Below are 22,490 nucleotides of genomic sequence, written 5' to 3' on the forward strand. Positions count from 1 at the left end.
GGTTAATGTGTTTTTTGTTTGTGGTATTTTTTTAGTTTTTTAAAAACCTATTTTTTACAATGGATTTTTGAACGTGCATTGATTCATTGAAGCTTAAGAGAAAAGAAAGGAAGGTTAGTTTTTATGTTTCAGTATTCAGCAATGGTCGTATATAATCTACATTTTCAATGACATTTCCGGTTTCTGAGGTGCAAACTTTTGCAAGCGGTCCATCCTTTTCAAGGCAGTCACATAAAGTATGGCTCTGATCGAAGTCACCATTTCAATACAGGCCATTCTTTACATCAGTGTTTTGGATGCTAATGTATGCAGTGGCGTAGGAAGATTCTCGGCTTTGGCGTGGTGGTGGGTAAACTGCATTCCGACAGTGAACGACGTTCACATTTTTGTCTAGTCAGTAATTTATTTCATGACGGATTACAGGCTGGGAGAATATAGATCACAAACAATGATTACACAATTACACAATAGTGGCGTGGTGGTTTCTTGTAATCTGATGAGGGAAAGAAGTGCGCAATAGTGGCGTTTATAGTGCGCGTCTCCTGGCCGGATGACCGGAGCATGGTAGACGACAGTAAAGAGAGGTGACAGACTACCACGAATTATGAGCATTTCCATGGCAGGTTTTTTACCAGCTATCCCTCCCACATTCTCAGCAATACACCTGATTTCAATTTTTTTTTCTCTCTCTCTTCTACTCTACCTTTCCATTTTGTCAAGAATCACAAATTATTAGGCCAAGGGAAGGGGGTGGGGTAAAAAGATATTCTTGCCCCCTCGGTACCTTTTGTTAACCCACTGGAGGGACACGCCACTGGAGGAACAAAACTGAAACTCAGCGGCAAGGTTCACCTCCAGTCGAGCCAAGCCACGCCCCACCCACTCCCTTAGCAAGGCTTAGTATGCGATATGCAATGTGATTTGAAGCGTTGGTAGTTAATTGCTGGCACATGTTTCACACCCCTTTATCAATTGAAGTAAACGCCGTAAAGCATACCCGAATGAGTGAGAATATAAGACCTGCATGAGAGCAAGATTAGGTTTAGACTTAAAGCTTATGTAGAATATATGTGTATCTGAACAAAATTAATGTTTGAGTAGCATTCCATTTCAAAGTGCTTCGACATAATGAAAATTTCGATAGATGCAATGTTTTATTTGGTTAAATGGTGACAGTAAGCACTGTGTCAAGTGAAGTGGATCCCAAGTACACTGCTGCAGTATTTTTTATTCTCCAGACTTATGTCAAGGGAGGCTACTGAAATAAACAAGTCAAAGGAAGACAACCTCCACTACCCTGTGTAAAGATGGCGGCGACGGACTATCAAAATTTGCTAGCTTTGATAGATCGAGACATTCCCGAAGGGAGAAAAAGTTTACAGGACAATTACACTAATTTAGAACATGTTGCCAAATATTGCGAATCAAATTATTTACAGGTGAGTTTAAGTGGCACAGCTGATTACGATGTTTTTGTTTCCGGAAGTGTTTTCCTTGAACCTACCTTTTCTGCACGATAGATCACAGAATACGATTGTTATGTTTCATACGAATCACAGTATGGGATTTTATACTTGGTGTTCGTCGACGCTATTGTGCGCATCAAAATCTTTGGCCAGACGTCCACGCTTACAGTGCACTTGAGAGTCCATTTCCAGTAATTTATTTAGCTGTGGTTTTTGTCAGTCAAAGACGAATAAAATATTCCCTTTCAAGTTCGAAAGTTGCTGAAAGTTTTTGAAAATGATGGCACTGTAAAGTTTTGTATGACACTTTCAAATTCACACAAGAGCTAGAGAGGCAGTTAAAATGATTGAATGGACTAAACTTGCTTAGGTGGAAAACTTTTGAAACTTATAATTTTTTAAAAGTAGTTTTGAATATATAAACATTTATTATCTTATTAAAGAATTCAACTTTGCACTGAAAAAGACTATTAAAAAACGAAAATCAGTGTGAAGTGATGTGTGCAAAAAATATATATATATGTTTCCTTACTGCCTTATCAACCCTAATAATTATTACATATTCTTACAAGGCTCATCATAAATTCAAAGTTAAGCAAATAAAATAATAGGATATAATAACACTGAATTGTGGTTAGAAATGAACATGCTAAAGAGTGCACCATTATATATTAAGGGATACCTGACACTTTCATTAATGCATGCAATCATAACCTAATCCTTTTACTTTTATCCTCACCTGTTGTCTGTCCCTGAGGGAATAAGTTCTGTTCACTTAATAATATATTGAAGTTTGTGTTATCTGGAGTTCTTTCTGTGCATGTGGCATCTGTTTGCAAGATTTCTTAATGATATAGCTTAGTTGTTGGTATTAGATAAAATGTCAGTTTTGCCTCCTTTGCCCCTCCCACCTTGCTTATTGTAGGTCACAGCATTAAACTGAATGACAGAAATAACTTCTTTTTTTTCGAAGAGAAATAAGATGTCTTTTTTTCTCAGTCCTTTTTCTTCACGTTTTGTTCCTTTCTGAAGTTACTGTGTTACCTTAAATCCCTTACTAGTAATAAGAAGCGTGCAAATTGAATTTCTGCCTGCAGGCGTCAGACAAGCGAAAAGCACTGGAAGAGACTAAAAACTACACAACCCACTCTTTGGCGTCTGTCGCGTACCAGATCAATGCCTTGGCTACCAACTTTCTCAATTTGCTTGACCTACAGCAGACACAGCTTGCCAACATGGAATCCAGTGTCAACCATTTATCTCAGGTGTGATGACAGTGTAGTGTTTTCTCTATTGTGACAAAAACATGTGCAATTAGTTAAAATTCATTTGGCATCAGGACTATAGTCCTGTAGTCTTTTCACTGTACTATTTTCCCAATCAATTACAGTGTTGTAAAAATGCTATTATTCATAACTCATAAATGATATTAGCTAAGTTGGCAAAGTTTACCAACATTCAGTTATAAAATAGTGTTACTTGTAAACAGATTCATAACTCTGAAAATTGTTAAATTATCTGTGTTGTGTGTGTATATATATACATATGTGTAAGCAAGAAAGATTCTCTAAATGTTTTGCAGATTGTCATGATACATAAGGAGAAAGTTGCAAGACGTGAAATTGGAGTGCTGACAACAAATAGAACAGCATCGCGACCACTGGGTGTCAAAAGTGGCATCCTCTTTCCTGAGCAAACAGAGAGGCCAATCAAATACACACGCAAACCTATAGACTACTCTGTCCTAGACGAAGTTGGCCATGGTGTAAGGGTAATACAAATTCTTGATTGTGTGGCCTTTATATGTATGTATTTTTGTGTCTGGATACTTTTATTGAAGGTTACACTATTTACATTATGCTGCATTATTTACATTTAAATTGACCAATTATTTGGATTACAATGGTGCAAATAAAACTGCCCTACATCATTTTAAGATGCTCAGAATATGGACTTATCAGATTAAATAAGAATTCTCAGTACATTCTGCAGTCCCTTCATGTTTTTGTGGTAAAGAACATCAGATTCAGTGCTTAATTTAATTTTTTTAAATATTAATTTAGATATTGCATTTTCTTGTTGAAAAGCCGCAACAGCAGGGTTCAGGAACTACACCTAGGTCAGGTCGCAGTTCATCAGTAAGCAGCAGTGGATCTGGAAGTCAGGCACCAACTACTAGACCACCAACTCCTCCTGTTTATCGCCAAGGCAGCACCGGAACTATTGGTCGGGCAAGTGGGAGTCAGTACCGTACTGTTGCTCCTCCTGTGGCCCCAGCAGCGCCTCCACAGGCTCCAAGTCTTCTCAGTATTCACCAGGTTGGTATACATATAGTCAAATTGAGCATTTATAAAGTGTAAACTTAGAATTTTGCCAGGAAAACTGCTTTTAGTCCTTTTCCAGAGGAAAAGATTTCAGCATACAGTTAAAATGGAAAAGCTGAAGAACACTCATGTAATGAAAAATTGTAATGATTCAAAGATGTAGATGGTATGTTTGAAAGTTAGGGAGAGAAATTGTTAATGCTGAAACTACAAGCAAACAATTAAGCTCTGCTCTTTGATATGATTCATCTTGTGATAATACTTTTATTTTTGAAGCTTTGTTATGCCAATATTTCAACCCTGAGTGCTGTAAACATTCATATTTAAATTATTTCTCTGTTATTGCAGTATAGCATGCTACTTGACTGAAAATACAAAAAGTGCAGTGTTTGAAAATATGTGTATTTAAGATCATTTTCAATAATCCCAACTCAGAATATTAATAAATGAATCATGTGTATGCTGTCTTTACAGAGTCTCATTTTTTTTCCATAAATTTACCCGTTTGTCATTTCCATTTGTAAAACAGGGTGCCTAACATTTTGTTGCCATTTTTATTTGTTTTACACATTTAGGATAGTACTAATCTTATGTGTGTTTTTACTGTTTGTGGGTCTATCTTTTCATAATCCTCTTGTTACATCTGATGTGTTAATGTTTTGGAAAGATATTAACAAAAGTCTCAACAGTGATGGAGATTATAGAAAGAGTGAAGTGTGTGTTTCTTCAAAATTATCTAAATAGCCTTGCTGTAATATCTTTCTTACTGATGTGCTTGGTGAAACCATGGCCAGCTTCATTTAGAAGAATGTAATGTATATGCTTATGAGTTGTTCTCTTAATGTTATTTTACTTTCTGATGTGAAAGTATGTATACAAGCTTCTTACACACTAAGATTAAGACACCTGGCAGAAATGTCGTCAAAAACCTTTGTAGTTTACCTGTTAGCTATGCTTAGGCCATCCAATCAGTGAGCCTGTATATAATTTGCAATTTTTTTCAGAGTAGATATTGAGTCTAATTTCAGCCAACAAAACTGATTTACACTCAGTCAAAAACCTTTTAACTTTTGCCATGTACAATTTTGTTATATCTTGTTTCTTCATGAATGAAATTGACTTTTGTGTCGGTTGGCTTTGTTGACACACTTGTTATGCATGCTTTGTAGTCCGTTAACCCACATATTCTCTTTCATGCACAAAGGAGGCGGCAATGCACCAGTTAAAATCCAAGGGCCATATGCCCCAGCCCCAGGTGCCCAAATGGGCCAGATACGCATGCCTACAGGCATGATGGGTCGCCCAGGAAGTCAAGCTGGGCGAGAGTCCATGATGATGATGATGCCAGGAGGGCCAGTAATGATGGTCCCTGGTGGGCCAGGTATGGGGCAGCGTCCCAAGTCTAACACCCACATTGTGCAGCCTGCCCCTTCTCCACTAACAGGACAAGAATCCATCGGTAAAGGACTTTTCTCCTCATTGTCAACCTACACCCATTGCTCCAGCAGACCCTGGAAGGTTTTGCAGCATGCAGTGCTTCAACATCTGTTTTCATTATTAACAGCATTAATACATTCACTGTTTTTTTATTAATTAACAGCATTAATTCATTTTGTATTTTCTAGTAATTAACATTTTGCACGTCTGCAGATGAATACCCCAATTGTGCTTTACATCCTGTGTGCATTAAGAGTCTCCAACAAAGGAGTATAGAGAGCAACCGGTAATTGTTACTGATAGTTAGTTAACAGGAGCTAAAGAGAATTGAAACTTGATGAAACGAGATAAAAATGGAAAAAGAAAATTTGTTTACATTATTTGGAAGTTTTCAATGAGACGAGAGCATTCAAATCAGTTTATAGGTAATACTTTTTTGTCATGAACTGAATTTATAAAGATGTAGTTGAATATCTTCCTAGATATGTGGTCGTGTAATGGGCATGTAATTCCGTTAATGTGACTTCCTGAATGGGGTGGCATTTGCAGACATATTCTCTAACACAGCAATCATTATAACTAACAATAATACATCAGTTGTATCCATGTGCTCATCTTGTTGCCTCCCAAAGTTTTCTCAAAACAAGTTTGTTCACAGTCTTGCTGGACTCCTTCCTTATTTTCAGTTTACTAACACACATGCTGGTGGAAGTCCTGCATTTAACAAAAACAAAACTGCACCTTAACCTCCTTATGTTAATACTTAATTTTAGATGAAATGATGGTTGAAAAACATCATCTTAGCAAGAAGCATATGCTAGCTGTGGCCTAGCAGATATTCTTACTGCGTGCAGCACTTTTACGGTACCGTTACCAAGCACCAGGGGGGCTAAAGATGAACCATGTTGGTGAGCAGTGGTGTTGTGGTCAATGGAAATAAAATGTCACTTATTGAAGTGAATCTCACCAGTAAATAATTGATGAGTGTGCTTGTTGTCATAGTTTTTAATATTTTAAATACATTTTTTTCTTTTTCTTGAGCCTGATGATGTCATGTGATTAAAACAGGCTTATTGTGCTTTTTGCTATGTTGTGATGCATCTGCTTTTTTTGCCACCCTGCCATTGCTTGTATGAGGTGATATTTTTGGTAAAAAGAACATGCACATTTGCTACTATTTGTTGTTGAAGATTTTATCAGTAATTCTATGTAATGTAGGTCACTGCATTTGTGTTGAGAATATTTCAGAAGTATACGCAATAACTAGACGATAATGTAAATCTCAGGAAATAGATGCTTTTTCTTGGTATGCTTTTCTTTTAACTGTAAACCTGATTTGTATTTAAGGTTGCTTAGAGAATACATGAAGGTACATGCAGTAATCAAACATCCTAAATTTGCTTCATTGCTGGATATGTGGTGTATAGTTTGTGTTGTGCTTTTCCCCCCATGCTGGCTTTTTTTTTTTTTTGCAATTTATCATTTTATGAATGTACTGTTGCATTTATGATTTGTTGCAGATCTATCTCCCCCTTCTTTTCCCCTGGATTCAGGGGACGACATGTTTGAGGAAGGTTTGCATGCCTGTCCTTCCTTGTTACACTTTTTTTTCTGCTATATCATTATATTGCATGATAACATCTGCTGTATCATTATTTTGCATGCAGAGAAACTTACAGATAAGCTGCATTGCTTGCTATTACTGACTGTAAACTTGAGCATGTTTTGGCTTTTAGTGTGACAATTTATTTTACGTACATGTGTAGTGTTACCTTTTTCTTAAAAATATTTTAAACCTTAAATACTCTTTATTTCTGTATTCTTTCCAGATTTTTAATGACTGTTCTGTGGTTTGTTAGTTTGCTGTGTGAAACTACTTACCCCTTTTGTGTTTAATGTTATCTGGTCATCTACGCTTTCATTTCACAAACAGTAGTAACTATTTGCATTTCTAAGAACCTTTTACTTCTTGTGTCATTATGTTTAAGGGTATGTTAGACTTTGATTACACTAGTGCACTATTCACATTAGCGGTCAACACCAAACATAGAGAGAGAATGAGCAACACTTTGGATTATTCGCACACTGAAAATCTGCATTTCTCGTAGTTCTGAAAACCTCCCTCCTGGCTATAGTAAAGGGACAACGCTTTTGCTAGTTTAGACAGTGCTGAAGAAATCAGAACATTTCCCTCAATGGCCTGCCAGTCAGTAATTCGTCCCTTGAATGGCACCTGTGATTGGGGGGAACACATGGAAAGATGCAGCAGCTGACAGGGTCCACCAATCTTGCCTATTGTGGGTGATAGCAGATCCTGTAAAGGATGACCAGTCCAATCTTTGACGTTCGTAAACCAGTTTTTTTCTCTGGCCTCTGCGATGTCGGCTACCCCGAGGGTGCCTTGAAGGATAGTCTTTGACAAGGTGTCGTGCCAGGTCATGTGGCCAAAGAAGGCCAGCTTACATCGCTTAACAGTTCAAAGTAGAGGTTCCTGGTGTCCTTGGATTGTGGCAATCCTGTTTCATACAAATTCTGGTCTTATGTTCTTTGTATGAGAAATGCTCTGAAACTGATAGAAAAAAGGAACAGTTGTAGATTAAGTAACCGTTATTCTTTACCAGATGTCCCTGTTGATATAATTAATTCCCACGTTAAAAGTATCCTTCCCTATTGGCTTGCTGATCTGCAAAACTTATTCATTATTTGTTTCTTATTACTACTGCTACATTTCCCCACGTCCTAATTAAATAGCTACCTAAGGGACAGGGGAACAAAAGGAAGCAGGAGATGGATACCACTCTCAAAAAACAAAAAAATCAAAATTGGCCTTGACATGAGTGTGGACTTTTACTCCTTACTCCCTAGCAATCAAAAGGTCATAGGATTACCTACCTTTTTGCTTTTTTTCCTTACTTCATTTTAGTGCCACCCTCTTTTATTACCTGCTTCCTTACCCAACTTTGTTCTCTTTCTCATTTTCTTAATAAAAGTTTGATCACAAATTTTTATGGCTTCATTTGTTTCCAACCAAAATGTGCTCTACCTGAAAACGACATCTTTTGTGTCTTAATGGGGAGCATGATGTGCATACATTTCTGTCTCCTTAGCAATAGCATTGCGATTTCTATCACTTTTTTTAATGTCTTATTTCTTATTTTCTCCTTCCCCATTTCTGTGTCTTTTAAAAGATGACTTTGAATCTTTAGCTTGTAACAGACATTTTGTCGACAGTTTTACTTCCTCTTAATATTTTATGACGAAAGTTGATTGTTTCCTTAACAATTTGATATCCTTTTATCCTCTGTTCCCTAAACTTTTCAAGAAAGTTGCATGTCACAAGTGACATCACTTCATCAAATGTTTTTTATCTCCAGATATATTATAATTTGTGGTTATGTATATATTTTAAATGTCATTAATATGATGTTATTAACAAGATATCTAAGAGCAAGTCAAACTGTGATTATACTGCAGCCTAAATCTGATTAGATTTTAATAGCATTCTAAAACTGTTAGAAATGGTAGCTGATGAAAGTACAAAGGGAAGATTTATTAAATTATATTTGGCTGACACAGCAGATTCATTTTGTATTGATTGCATCTTATATTGTCCTGTCAGTTTTATCTTAGAGTGTAATGTCTTGCATATTGGTGTATATGCAATTCTAGAACAAAATTTTCAGTACTGACTTTTTTCTGCAGCTATGCCTCCTCTTCCACCACCACCTGATGCAGGAGCAGACTCTTTTGACTACCCCCAGATGCCACCAACTCTGCCCCCACCTGAATTTAGTGACATGCAAGGACATCGATCAGAGAGCCAGTCAGGATTACCAGAAGATCCCTATGCAGCTACTGGGCCAGGTCTTCTGGGACAAGAGAGCTGGATGCCCAAGACATATATTGAGAAAGGTTAGTCAAGCGTTCACAGAAAGAGGCTGACTGTGATTTTACAGCAGTGACCCTTTCCTTTCACAAATGAAAGTATTTTATGTACTTCTCTTTAAGTTTGATGAAATTTAATCTAGCATTTTTTACACCTTTGGGCATTTTTTGGATAGGAAATAATAAGCAATAAACATCAATGTGATATTTATATGTGGCACTTTATATAGGTCATCTTGTGCTAGAAGTATAGTTGGAGATTTGTCAAAGATTACAATCTTTTATTTCAGGGTGTAATAGGTATTGTGCATTGTATCATTTGCCTTTGACTGGTGCTGATATTCTGTGCAACCATTTCTGTCTACAGTTGTGGGCATTTATGACTATGAAGCTGACAAAGAAGATGAGCTATCTTTTTCTGAGAATGCTGTCATCTATGTCATTCGGAAAAATGATGATGGATGGTGGGAAGGGGTTATGGATGGCATCACAGGACTGTTTCCTAGCAATTATGTGGAGCCTTGCATGTAAAGTAAAGTAATGGAAAGAGGGAGTCACTGTTTGCTATTATTGTATTATTTTTGTGTAAAACTGTGCTTATATTTTGCTTATTGGCAGCTGCAAATGAATAGTATCTCCATTTGGAGCTAAAACATGACTGTGTGGCAAGCTGTTACACATCAGGGATAATGTACATCCAGGTATCACCAAGACATCATTAAATAAGCATTACAGTTTGTCTACAGAAAAATGATTTCAGTTTCAAACTTGACTAAAAATGTTCATGCAAAATACTGTTTGGATCTATTATTTTGATGCCAAAGTATTCTAGTCAATCACTAGACAAAACTGAGATCAGTTAATCCATATTTCTGGATTTTCAGAGGAATTTTCTGTTTTCCCACCTTTCTTCATGGAAAGCATAGATGACAGGTTTGTGATCTGGGCATTTGAAAGTTTAACAGTGGCTAATAAGCTTTATTGCTATGCATTATAATGACATAAAAGCTTGATTTGATTGATCGATTGATATTGTGTGTGTGTGTGGGAGAGAAAAAAGTGAGATAGGGATGATCTTTCAAAATTGAATGCATTGAATATGGCATTTTAACAGACATTCTTTGTAAGTTATTTATTCACACATTCTTGTAAATATCTGTCTACTTAAAAATGCTTTAACAAATTTGTTTAGTCTTGAAAATATATTGGATCACATGCATAGTTTTTTAATAGCAATAGTTTTTCGCTTTATTTGAACTTTGCATGAAAATCTTCATTGTTCAGAAAATTTTAGACTTTTGCTTTTTGGGGTTATGCAATAAGCAGGCACATGAGTTTCAAATAGCAGTTGGTAAATAACAACAGTAGGTCATAGGCTCATTAGCACAATTTATTTAATTGACCAAGTCAGGAATAGCCCTTATCATTTATTGATGGTTCCTAATGTTGGAGCAGGTAGCATAATGGTTAGAGCAATGGCATCTGAACCCAAAGGCACATAATAGCTGGCTTGATACAAGTGTGACCTGGCATATTGTCACCAGTAGACCTGACTGTGGAATAGGTTAACTGTAGAGGCTAGGGGAAGGTAAAGCAGTGAAGGAGATGAGATGACCACTTTGGTCACAAAAGCTGACCCCAAAGTAAGTGCCATCTCTGACAAGTTATTCCCATGCCACCTTAAGGTCACAGACTACTTTTTTTTATGTTGTCAAGTCTCTATATTTGAGCGTAAAAAGAAACTCTTGCCAAGATTCTAAAATAAAAATTGTGACTGCTGTATTCTTTAATTAGCTTTTTTTTAAGTTTTTCATCAGCCTGCTTTATTTTCAAAATAAACTTATTACATTGTCACAATGGTGCTTTATGACTTATCTGCACATTCCATGCAATTGTAGAGGTAGCTGTTGAATTTGAATGGCATAAAGCTGACCAATCCCTATTCCTGGCTGATTTAGTGACTTATTTTAATGCAAGCACATGTTCCCCTTGATATTTTTCATTGTATGAAATCTCCTCCATTGTTGTAAAAGTGGAAACCTTAGTGTAATAGTATTGATTTCTGAGTCTAACCACAGACATGTATAGGTGGATTGCTGTCTCTCTGCCAAGACTTATGCTTAGCCTCTTGCGAAGTTCTCCACTGTTAGTCTCAGCGAGCCTAAAAAATAAATGTGAATAAACTGGAAAAAAATCATCTGCCAGCAATCCATTAATACAAATTCATGTGGTCCAACCCAAAGTCATTGTGTAGGGTTTGTCAGTGGAAGAGCCAAAACACATTGCGAAAGGAAAACCTAGTACCAAGCACTGCCTGTTCCCTCTTTCTGATCGATGCTGTAGTTACTTTATTCATATGTCCAAATGTTCTTTCATAATTAGCAGAATAGACATAAAATATGAAGGTAAACAAAATCCATGTAACCAGGTTTTCTTGATCAGCTACTTAAATTTTCATTTCTGTACTCTGTACATTGTATATATATGCATTTAGACACTTTGAAGAATCTCAAACTGATACATAACTAGGAAGAGTCATTTTTTTCCTTTAATTTTCCTAATGAATCAAAATAAACTTGAGGGAAATCATTGTTTTTTATGATCTGTGTAAATTGTTATTCAGTATGAGCGTGTGGGTATATGCATGCATAAAAATGTGTCTGTGGATTTAAGTTCACTAAAATAATCATTTGTAGCAGAAATAAAAAATAGTAGAGCTTTTTAATCTTCTAAGGCCTGAATGGAGATCAAATAAAGAATATCACGCACCACAAGTCATCATTTTTTTTCCTCATTTCACAATTTCTTTTCCAGAAGAGATCTGTGCAATCTTTCAAAATGTAGAAGAAATATAGATGGATTTCAGAAATTAGCACGTAACTGATCTAAATTAACTGATATCAAAAACATTTTGCATGTTGGTTAGCCTTAACACTTCCTTGAGTTGCTTACCTGCTGGTGGAACATGGCCCATGATGATGTGACATGATGTCACCTCCTCATGACAAGGCCTATCAAATCTGACCAGATTACCACTGACCTTGCTTTTTTGTCTATATCTCAGACCATCTGAAGTATAGCAAGCAGACCTTGGAGACCATTGTCCTGTACCACTTGCCTCTGATGAAAAATGGTCACCTTTAAGTAAGATCTATCTTAATGGTACAGTACAGGTCATTTTAGCTTCTTTTCTGTCTTGGTTAATACTTGGCAGAAATGCTTGAAATTAGACGCAAGAATACCTTATGACAGACAATGGCCAACTTAGAGCTTACTCAGTTTTCAGTGGAGTTGTGATTTTGTAAACAAACAACTGACTTAAAAAGTACATCTGAGATAAAATTAAAATACAGCATTAGCATAAATGTAAAGGTCTATATAAATGCAGTGAAATGTTTAATGTATTATGCAAAATAAGGCATAAATGTAATATTTTCTGCATGGTATGCTTGCTTATAATGGGTATTTTTATGTTTACTGCCAAGGGCTGCACCATACAGGCACCTTCTCACACTTAGGATTTTTAAGTACACCTTCCAAATCTGGTGGGCAGTATGCATTTGAAGTGACTTCATACTGTAACTCTAAAAATGTATAAGTAAAACAAGGTTAAAAGTTATGCAGTAAAAGTTATTTATAGAGGTTTTTTTGCTTGTAATGTAAACAGTCAAAGCATCATATAACCAGTAGTTTATCATTAGTTTTTTTTAAAATATGATATCTATTTGGTAGAGCTGACAATTATTTAAAAGATTATATGATTCTATTCTTGTTGTCTTATTTTCTTGTTTTTGTAACAATGTTTAAGATGATACTTCTATGAACATTTGAGGAAATGAGCTGAGGCGGGTTTTCTAAAATAATTTCAAACCAAATCTTCATGGTGAACAGCTGGCCAGCAGTTGGTTGCAAAAGCTTCTGGAAGATGGCTACATTGCACCAAATTAGTAAGCACACACATTGTTACTAGGGTTACTGTCGTGTATATGATGCATTGGAGGAGGGGGAACTGTGTCCATGCACTGCACATTAAACAGAGAGGATGTTCCGTGTATAATCCGCGTAACGAAAGGTATAGAGCGAACTGGTAGGTAGTTTCGCTAATGAACTGCGCCTTTAACAATCCAAATGAAAATACAAAGTTTAGGGGGTATTCTTGCATCGGTTGTGATTAATGTTAGAGTGGTGTTGTGTACCTTTAATAAACTGCATTTAATGAGCCAGGTGATAATTATGGATAGTTTTTGTTTTATTTTGCATCGGTTTGAAATTTGTGCCAGGTTATCGAGAGATTCGTAGCTTCCTGACTGGTATGACCGCAAATCCACACCAAAGCCAAATTACAAAGAATACTCCTTGTGTCTACCAAAAGGTCGTAGGTTATGGATGGTCTGTGAAAATTAAGCAAAAATGAAACTGATATTTAAAAAAGGTTACATATATCACACGGGAGGTAACTTTACAGGTAGCGTAAACATCTGTGGAGTAGCTTCCCTTAGAACAGCCTGTGAGCACTGTCACCAAATCTACGAAATGGCATGAAAAGGACCAACAGTTCAAATATCTTTCTCTTCAGCAATGCCAGCAGTCATGAATGCACGAAAGGAATGAAAATAACTCCACTTAAAAAGAGATTTTTTTAAAGGATTTTAACTGAAGCAAGACTGTTTACTATGCCTGTCATAAATATTGCGAGACTGCTTTAGTTTAATAAATGGTGTATTGTGCGTTGGTGGGTTGGACACGTGTGTGTGTAACATACCAGCAGATATTTTATTTTCTACAACAGTTCACTACCTTTCAGCGGCAGTAACAGCACAACTGTAAGCAGAAAAAAAGTTTTAAATGTCTTTTTATTTGCCCTTCATAATCTTCCTTCTTGTAGCTTCGCCTTCATCATCAAAACACTGAGACCAAATGACAATAATAAGTAGTAGAAAATTTCGTTTCATTAAATAACAGACAATTCTATGCAATGTACAAACTAAATACATTACACGATAACAAAATACAAAAAAATCCCAAAGGTGCAACAACGTATCAACGAAACCTTAATAGTTAAGCAATTCAAACAATTAACATGCATTTTGTGACCATATCACCTTCACAAAAGTCTTAATAATGCAATTTTTCTATCTCTATCATTATTTTACGCTGAGTAAATAGGCTGATCAATTGTTAAAAATGGACTTCCTTTTCTGCAATGTCAGATTTTCAATGCCAGTGGGGTTCTGAGAGAAAACAGCAAATCTTCAAAAATCTCTGTAGTATTAATTAAAGCCGTCATTAAAAAAAAAAAAAAAAAGCAGAATACCGACCCCGTTTTCTGAGCGTCTGTTGATCATTGCCATTCTTACATGAGAGACAGTTTTGTCTCGTTGATCCTACATGACACTTCTAACAAAATATTTTACTCACAAAGGACATTGTGGAAAATTATGCAAATTAGGATGAACACATGACCTGAACAAATGCTTTTCACTCTACATTAAAAAAAAATGTTGCCTTAAGCTACTTGACGTAAATTACCAACAATCTTACAATGCTATTTACACAGTCGTGAATATGCACAGGGCTACACTAAACTATGCACACACACTCAAAGACATGCATCTGCATATCCCTGGCTCCTTGCAGTCAGTCTTTCTCTCCAAGTTCGGCAATGAAGAAGCATCCAGCCACACACAAACACAAAAATACAACCTGCTCTCTCACGTCTTAATATATTGTTATGTTGCAATCAGACTCTAGTCAAGAGACACCACATACCAGTAATACTAAATAAAAAAATAAACAAGTAAAATTACGAAAAATGGCTGCACATGTGCACAGAGTTTAACAGCAACGGCAGAATGTAAACGTCTGACAATATAACGCTTTCAGAGCATTTTTATTCTCTCTTTCTCTCACTCACTCAGAAGAATCGATCTCCTTAGGGCATGCTGCTCTATGAACAGCCCTAAATTTTTACATCGCTCAAAAATACTGGCTCAGTGTTTTCAACCTTTACAGATACTCGTACAAAGATAAGAAAGAGACCAACAGGCAATAAAACCCTAAGTGATAAAGCTAGTAGTAACAGCAGCATCAGTAGTAGTAGGAGAGGTAGGAGAGGAATAACAGCAGCAGCAACGACACTGATGCAGGGGCCGAGAAAGGATTGGATTGATGATGTTGTTGGTATTTTCGCTGGGACTACGAGATGTCGACATTAGGGAAGACAGCGATGACTAGAAGACAATGTGTTTATGGGGAAAGTCTCCCTTGATATCATGCGTCATGTCAGTCCACCGAAATGTAAGAGGATCACGCAATGGATTGTGGGTCTATGTGTTACTACAACATGAACAGCAGCATAAAATACATTTATTCCACATAATCATATAATTCTCAATGCAAATGTACGGTAACTATCATTTCTTTTATTTCGTCAATTTATCAACAACCGTCATTTACGGTGTGTACAAATAAATATAGTAATCTGTCTGTGAATAATAGATCTTTTAATATATGCAGACAGGTAAGAGACCGCAAAGGAAGACAGTTCTTTTTAAGTGCCGAATAATACTGATCAAGTAAATTTCTAAAAGCATTTTTTTTAACCACAGCTTCAATGTCGTCGGCTGGACATACAAATGCAGTGGTCAGAGAGAAAACAACACAACATGCTGTGTTTAAATTAAAAATAACTTTTTGATTAATTTATTATCCTCATCCGATGTGTGGGTTTGACTCCATGCCATGACCTTAATGCACTTAATGCCAGGCTACGGGACATGTCAGTGCAAGGAGCCATACACTGGATTTGGTGGTTTACTAAGGACTGTCATACAGATGCTAAATAGTTTAACTAGTACAGACTCTGTACCAGCAAATAGTGGCCAGAACCTACTTGTTTGTGAGAACTGTGCAAAGACAGAAAAATGAAGCCATGACAGCACGTGTGGGATAGACGGCGCGAGATAAAAGATCTTACTGTTATTAAGTAAAATGCAAAAGGCTGAGTGGAGAAGACGGTGGACAAATAAAACAAAGAAATAATAAGGATTCAGCTGACAGAAATGCTTCAACATGCAACTATACAGCTACGCCGACAGCAATTCATAATAATGCAGCTAGTCAAATAAATAAACAAATAAATAAATAATTCGAGCAGAGAAAAAACTAAATGGAGAAGGCAAGTTTGTAATTTAGTCTAAATGTGAACAACCGTACAACAGATATATTCCAAAAGATCAGTTTTACAACAGACGTGAAGATCTAGTCACAAGCGGTTTCCAGAAAATATATATATTCGACGACAAACAACATTGATTTCTCTTGTTAAATAACCAACCTTTCAAGTTTCCTGTCTCCCAAATCATGAGACAAGAAATTGAAACATGTGGTCGCGCCAAACTATAAAATAATGATGATCATAGGGCTAGCTGAATGATTGTTTCTGAAGGTTGTTATGTTAATGCTTTCTTGAAAGTTTTAAAACAAAATAGGTCTTTACCGTCACCTTTTACAAAGTACGCTTGACATATTGTTTTAAATGTTGGAATGCTGTTCTTTTGGTGTCAAACATGTTACATCCTGTGGCAGTGCTTGTAGTCATAAAAGTGAATGATGAACAACCCTTTGAGCAAGTCTGTTTCAGCTTCACTGTCAGCCCTAATGCATGCATAATGTAATAATTCGTTGCGAAAAAGGAAGAAAAGTAATTTTAAAAGGGAAGCAAATCTTTTCTAAAAGAGATGCTCAGCTTACTGAAAGAGACTATTGTGAATGATCCGGGTAAATGACAAAGCTAGTGGTCATCGAGGCGCTTATCACGAAAAAGTCATTTTTAAGTTTGAAAGGTAATGATGCATCTAGAGGAAGATGACAATAAATTGCGTATTACACATAAAAGGAAATCAACAATCTGAATTTTTCCGAAGAATATCAACGACTGTCAACGGGGGTTGTGATAAATGTGAACGCGTGTGTGTGAGAGAGAGATGAAGGGTGGGAGTGAGAGAGAGAGACCGTTTTATTATTAATATTTCTTTCATTACTAAAGCAATGATCGGCTTGCTTTCCTCGTGTCGTTCATTGTCATCATCGTTGTCGTCATCCCCATTTTGTAGTCCTCGTCGTCATCACTATCATCAAAACCGGAGACCAAAAGGTGACAGGAGTGAGAAAAGGCGCGTTATTTTGCGGTAGCAAGAAACTGTCTTACAAACGCTGTAGATGACAAAAATTTGCTTCAGTTAAATAATAAAGTTTAGAATTTAAACTTTCTTAATGAAGCGTCCGCATAACTGTATAACAGGTGTCAGGGTCGCAGAGTTCAATCTTCTTCAACGAGTTTAGGTTGAGTCAGCAGGAACATGTCTGATACAAGGCCCTTGAACAAGTAAATCTTGATAAATTCTACTGGCGCAAACACGACAAAATCAATGAATTTATACATATCATCTTCATCACCATCATCATCTGCTTTCGTTCCCATCTACTTTTTTCCAAAATTGTTGGCTTGTTTGTCCTTTTAGAAGCACGTCTGAAACTGCGGAATCACAGTCAGATATTGCCCTTTGTTCTCTATTCAAAAACAATTCAGGATCTTTAAATAAGTATCGCTAGTTATTGTTTTTTTTAAGCCGAGTCAGCAACCTAAGTGTACATCATGGCAAGCTAGCCGGGACCATACTGTCTCTTCTGAACAAAGGTCAAAGGAGACTGAGTACATTAACAATAGTGCAACTATAAATAAACATTTCAAGTTATATAAAATATTTCAATGATTTGTCCAGAAACGATGGTGACCACTTTTGTGCAAGTTCAATTTGAACAAAATTGAAACAAGTACAGTGAACAGGAGGGTTAAAAAAAACAAATAAAAAAAAAAACCAACAAAAAACAGAACCATCATTAAATCAAGTAAGCACTTGAGCAAAACAAGATAAAACATTTTCCAAATAAGTCAGAATATATACAACGTAGAGTACGGCTTAGCCGTCGGAATACTGGGAAATTTTGACATAAAAATCCGAACCGAAGTTCGAATTTTTCGATCTGCTGGCAAAGTCTGTATAACGAGCGCTGCGTAACATAAAGTGTCCATGCTTGAAACAAGGGAGAGCGTTCTAGTCACATGCACTTTCTACAACAAATAAGAGGTGTCGGCTGGTGTTGTGTGGAGATGCAGTCAGCTATTCAAGATGGCATGCAAGCTGTAAAATCATGCTTAAATAAGCAGAGTGTCAACATAAGCTGATAAGGTGGGTGGCTTCACACTAATTGTGTTTGGGGGCTGAGGGTGATTATTACTACTAGGCCTATAGAGTTGTCTCTTCTGGAAAAAGTGTTTAGAAAATAAAGACAGGTGGGCGCCTGTGTCGACACTGTCCGAAAATGTGCCTGTTACATGAAAACGAGCGTTTATCACTCGTAGATATCCAAACTCGGCGTTTACGTTTGACAAACGAACATTTCCTCTTCTCCGGCGTAGACACACGTGACACGTGTGCGCCATCTTTGCATTACCGGACCTTTTCGGACAGTGCTTTGGCCAAATAGTCACAGATCTTGGCAATCTTTTTTAGTGGACGCTAAATACCAGTGTGCGTTGTGTGCTTAGGTACTTTGTCCCACGGCCATGTTTATGAACCGTCAGGACTCCACACGATGTTTGGTGCTCATAAAGCTGATTAGAAAGATCTACACTAACGCACCTTTCCTGCCTCACCTCCATCCCCGACCTGCAACCATTGTACAACGTTGAAGCGAAGTTTCAATGTCCTGTCTTAGACAGAGACAGGATGATGAGTGGGGCTTGTGAGGATGTCGGTCCATGTAATATCACTTCGCACAGCAGGTGGCACTGCATTTCATCCACAACATCGCTTACGAATGGAAATAATAGCTTGCGTTTATGTAGATCATGGCTTTGCTGCAAAAAGCACTTCCCGTCACTCTTTCACAATCGATATCGACCTCTTCTTTCAGCATGGCACTAATTAGTTCATTATTGTTAGGAGCCATTGTCAGAGGCAAAACGTGCAGGCGTCTGGCTGCACCACGTGATCAGGAGGTCGAATAAGAATGTTCCTTGAGTTTCCAATTTCCGTTTTCTTTTTTGAAGAAATACCACATCATCTAATTACCACATAGATCGTTTCGTGTTTGTACAAACTATTATTTAAAAGAGAATTTGTCTCTGCACAGACATTACAAATTATTTATACCAAACTGAAAATTTTCTATCCTCATCATACAGTGCTAGTTTCAGATCTTATCTCGTACAGCTAATGCTATAGAAATTAAACATTTTCTTCTTGGACACACATACTTGAGACCCTGCTGTAAAGGGAGTTTCCGGTCAAGATCTGTAGTTCTTCCCACTGTTATTATCAATTCATTATCCCCTAACGAAGTAGAAAAACAGAACAATCAAAGACGACCTTTTCCTGTCAATGTTCGTTGACTGCAACAGAGCCTTTCAGAGGCACGCTCTACCAACGGCGTCTCCGCTGCTTCATTGCGGAGTTGGCTCCCAGAAGTAGTTTGGCAGCGCTTGTAGGTAGCCCAGCAAGACCTCCCAGTATTCCGGGGCGACTTGTCATCCGTAGCCGCATTTCTGACAAACCAGGAACACGCCCAGGGTGCGACAGTTGCAGTACTTCTGAAAGAGTTTCCGCTTGTAGCGGCAGAACTTCCGCAGCACTCGGTCTACGGAAGTGAAAGCGTCTATAGATGTGATGGAATTCCTCAGCTCACCTGACGTCTGGCAGCCGTGGCCGTTGTTGTGGCAGAAACGCGCCTGCGACTTTGCGAACGACGTCTTAATCAGTTTCCGTTTGGGAACGCTGGCACGGCAGGTGAAGCGGAACCGCTGTTCAAAGTAACCGCCTGTCGTGCGATTGGTTTGAATCCACTCTGTCCACGGGGAGATTCTGGTGACTTCTATAACACAAAAGGGACAAAGAGTTAAAGTTACTTGTCTGACAATACTCGCAGACACTAAGGTCTAAAGCTCCTGCTGCTTGTTAATCGTTCGGAAAAGAACTCCTTCGAGGATTGTAAGCTCTGTTCGTTAACACTCTTCACCATTTGCAACCTTTGGACGCACGAATGCACATTCGTACATATCAAACATAACATAGACAAACAGATGGATGTATATAGAGATACACATAAATGTATCCATGCACACACTCACACACACACTCAAAATTGTTTGATGAAAACGTGGGATCACATTCATAACTCATTCACTATGTCAAAGAAACTTTCTAACTGAACAGCAGTGAATACTTCGATCAAGAGAATAACACATTTATTTTCGAGAGAATCATATATATTAAAGTGAACAAAATGGTGAAAGACATATTACCCGGATATTTCCAGGATAATACTTTTAAGAATATATACAGCATATCACAGTGTTATTATTTGACAGTACATGGATTACAGTAATACTATGTTTAAATGCTAAATAGTAAATGGAGGTATAAGATTATGCTGATAGTATAATATTACGCTAATAATATTACGCTAATAATATATTACAAGCTAATTACTAATACTAGCTAATATATTACTAATACTATATTACTAGTCAGGCCACCTATTACAGGGAGGGACTCACTAAATTTTGTGTATTGAGTACTATATACCTATAGCTTGCAGCTGCTAGTATCTAGCAAGCGAACATGTTATATTACTGTAATATCACTTAAATATTTATTTATATAAAAATATAAATAATAATTAATTCATTAATTACATGATCTTAAGCCTCTGAAAGCAAGCGAAAAGTAGTTAAGTAAATGTATGTAAAAAGTCAAAATGTCTGACACAGCAATGCAATATACTCTGTGATTTCTTTGGCTCTGATGTCGGAATGGTATTAGATGAAATCTAGCAGACATGTTTGTTTTTGAAAATGTTTCAACAAAGCTTAGGTTAGATGTTTTCCACAATGAGATTGAGATCTACACATGAATGAAGATGTAAGTTATGCAACTCTCGTAGTTAAGGTCCAAGTTCAAAAAAAGTCAGGAGAGGCCCAGTACAAGCAAACCAACAGCAAAGTGGACCACAGGAAACCGGCACGGGACGCGGAAGAGTGAGACATACCCTCGCAATCCTGCGTGTTGCACATGCGCCACTCTTGCTTGTTGCCCTCGCACGGCACGCCCGAGCGACTCGGTTCCGGCTGGATTGCACGAGCGACGCCTCGTCTGAATGCCTCCATTACACTCCTTTGTGCACGCGCTCCAGCCAGACCACAGGGACCACTTGCCGTCCACTGGGGGCACTGTCACGATCGACAATTTTACATGTAAAAATATATGACATAAAAGGAAACAAGTCATCTCACTAGTCTATGTTTGTATGCAGGTAAGTAAACAATGATCACAATTTTATCTTTCTTTACCGAATTCTGCTTCTGCAGAAAGTCTTTCGGAAGTGTTCAAGAACATATGAAAGACAGAGAAAATAAATAATGAAAAGAAGGCTAAAACTTAGAAAACTGAGATAAATGGATATTTTCGAGGTGAAAGGACACTTACGGGAACATTCCGGACTGCCGCTGCAATACTGTTTCTCTGTGTCCTGTCCCGCACACATGCGACCTCCGTACTTGGGCGGGGGATTGCCACACTGCCGCTTTCTTATACGGAACGCGAACCCAGCAAGTTTGTGAGCAGGCTGACCACTCCGACCACTCTGTCCACTGACCATGAACTGAAAAAAATAGGAAGACGATAGAAGCTTCTTTTAACAAGTTACTAATGCAAACAAATCCTTTTAGGATGAAACACAAGCGATAAGGAACTGTGCACAAAGATAGCCGTTCTCAAGTGTATCCATTTCAAATGGTTAAAAAAAAAGTAAGATAAACATTTTTAGCAAAGGTAAAGCTGTGTGACAAAGATATAAATAAAGTTTTTAAACAGCGGCTGCCAACACATAATATCCTTTCTGATCGTCACTTATGTAATAAGAGCAAACACAACGCATGTACAAAATTGTACGCGGTTATCTTTTCTGAAGATTTATCATTTGGAAACGAAACCCTCGTAAATTTGACAAAACAGAATGTGTAACATACAGAGTACATTAAACAGAAAGAAAAACGTGTAAAAGGACAAAAATAAGTTCATGGTATTACTTCAAGTTATTTTATTTCGACAGGAAAGGAACACGAAGGAAATATATTGTGTACCGACCTGTACAGTTGGCCACCTCCATACTTGCACCAATACATGGACTTCCACCATTGATTGGTTGTGGATTGTCACATGACCGTGATCTGCACAGGCATTGCTCCATCATGGAATCGCCGCCTACATTCTGGCATTTGCTCCACGGAGTCCAGCGGGACCAGCCGCCATCCTCT

The 22,490-nt window shown here is 37.4% G+C and overlaps 2 protein-coding genes across 2 annotated transcripts in view; one reads left to right on the forward strand and one right to left on the reverse strand.

Annotated features, from left to right (window-relative positions):
* The first annotated feature begins 1,283 nt into the window (after nt 1-1,283).
* On the forward strand, nt 1,284-11,706 carry LOC112558105 (abl interactor 2-like). Its single transcript, XM_025228312.1, has 9 exons — nt 1,284-1,439; nt 2,564-2,731; nt 3,049-3,237; nt 3,554-3,788; nt 4,995-5,249; nt 6,082-6,135; nt 6,748-6,801; nt 8,930-9,139; nt 9,480-11,706. Exons 1-9 carry the CDS (start codon nt 1,308-1,310, stop codon nt 9,641-9,643), a joined length of 1,461 nt encoding a protein of 486 aa, XP_025084097.1. The 5' UTR covers nt 1,284-1,307; the 3' UTR covers nt 9,644-11,706.
* A 2,241-nt stretch (nt 11,707-13,947) lies between these two features.
* The window catches only part of LOC112558106 (semaphorin-5A-like), a 60,905-nt gene continuing 52,362 nt past the window's right edge, over nt 13,948-22,490 (reverse strand). The window contains 7 exon segments of the mRNA XM_025228313.1: nt 13,948-20,047; nt 20,478-20,498; nt 21,137-21,305; nt 21,307-21,404; nt 21,525-21,547; nt 21,661-21,835; nt 22,321-22,488. Of these exon segments, the coding sequence (XP_025084098.1) occupies nt 19,704-20,047; nt 20,478-20,498; nt 21,137-21,305; nt 21,307-21,404; nt 21,525-21,547; nt 21,661-21,835; nt 22,321-22,488 (998 nt within the window). The 3' untranslated portion in view covers nt 13,948-19,703.

The sequence above is a fragment of the Pomacea canaliculata genome, linkage group LG2 (assembly GCF_003073045.1).
Source record: "Pomacea canaliculata isolate SZHN2017 linkage group LG2, ASM307304v1, whole genome shotgun sequence".
Taxonomy (NCBI): domain Eukaryota; kingdom Metazoa; phylum Mollusca; class Gastropoda; order Architaenioglossa; family Ampullariidae; genus Pomacea; species Pomacea canaliculata.

What these genes read in the sequence shown, in the direction of transcription:
- LOC112558105 (XM_025228312.1), top strand. Translation starts at nt 1,308, where the DNA reads ATGGCGGCGACGGACTATCAAAATTTGCTAGCTTTGATAGATCGAGAC. An exon ending in GCGAATCAAATTATTTACAG is followed by an intron (nt 1,440 to 2,563) that starts GTGAGTTTAAGT and finishes TTCTGCCTGCAG; the next exon opens with GCGTCAGACAAGCGAAAAGC. An exon ending in AAGTTGGCCATGGTGTAAGG is followed by an intron (nt 3,238 to 3,553) that starts GTAATACAAATT and finishes CTTGTTGAAAAG; the next exon opens with CCGCAACAGCAGGGTTCAGG.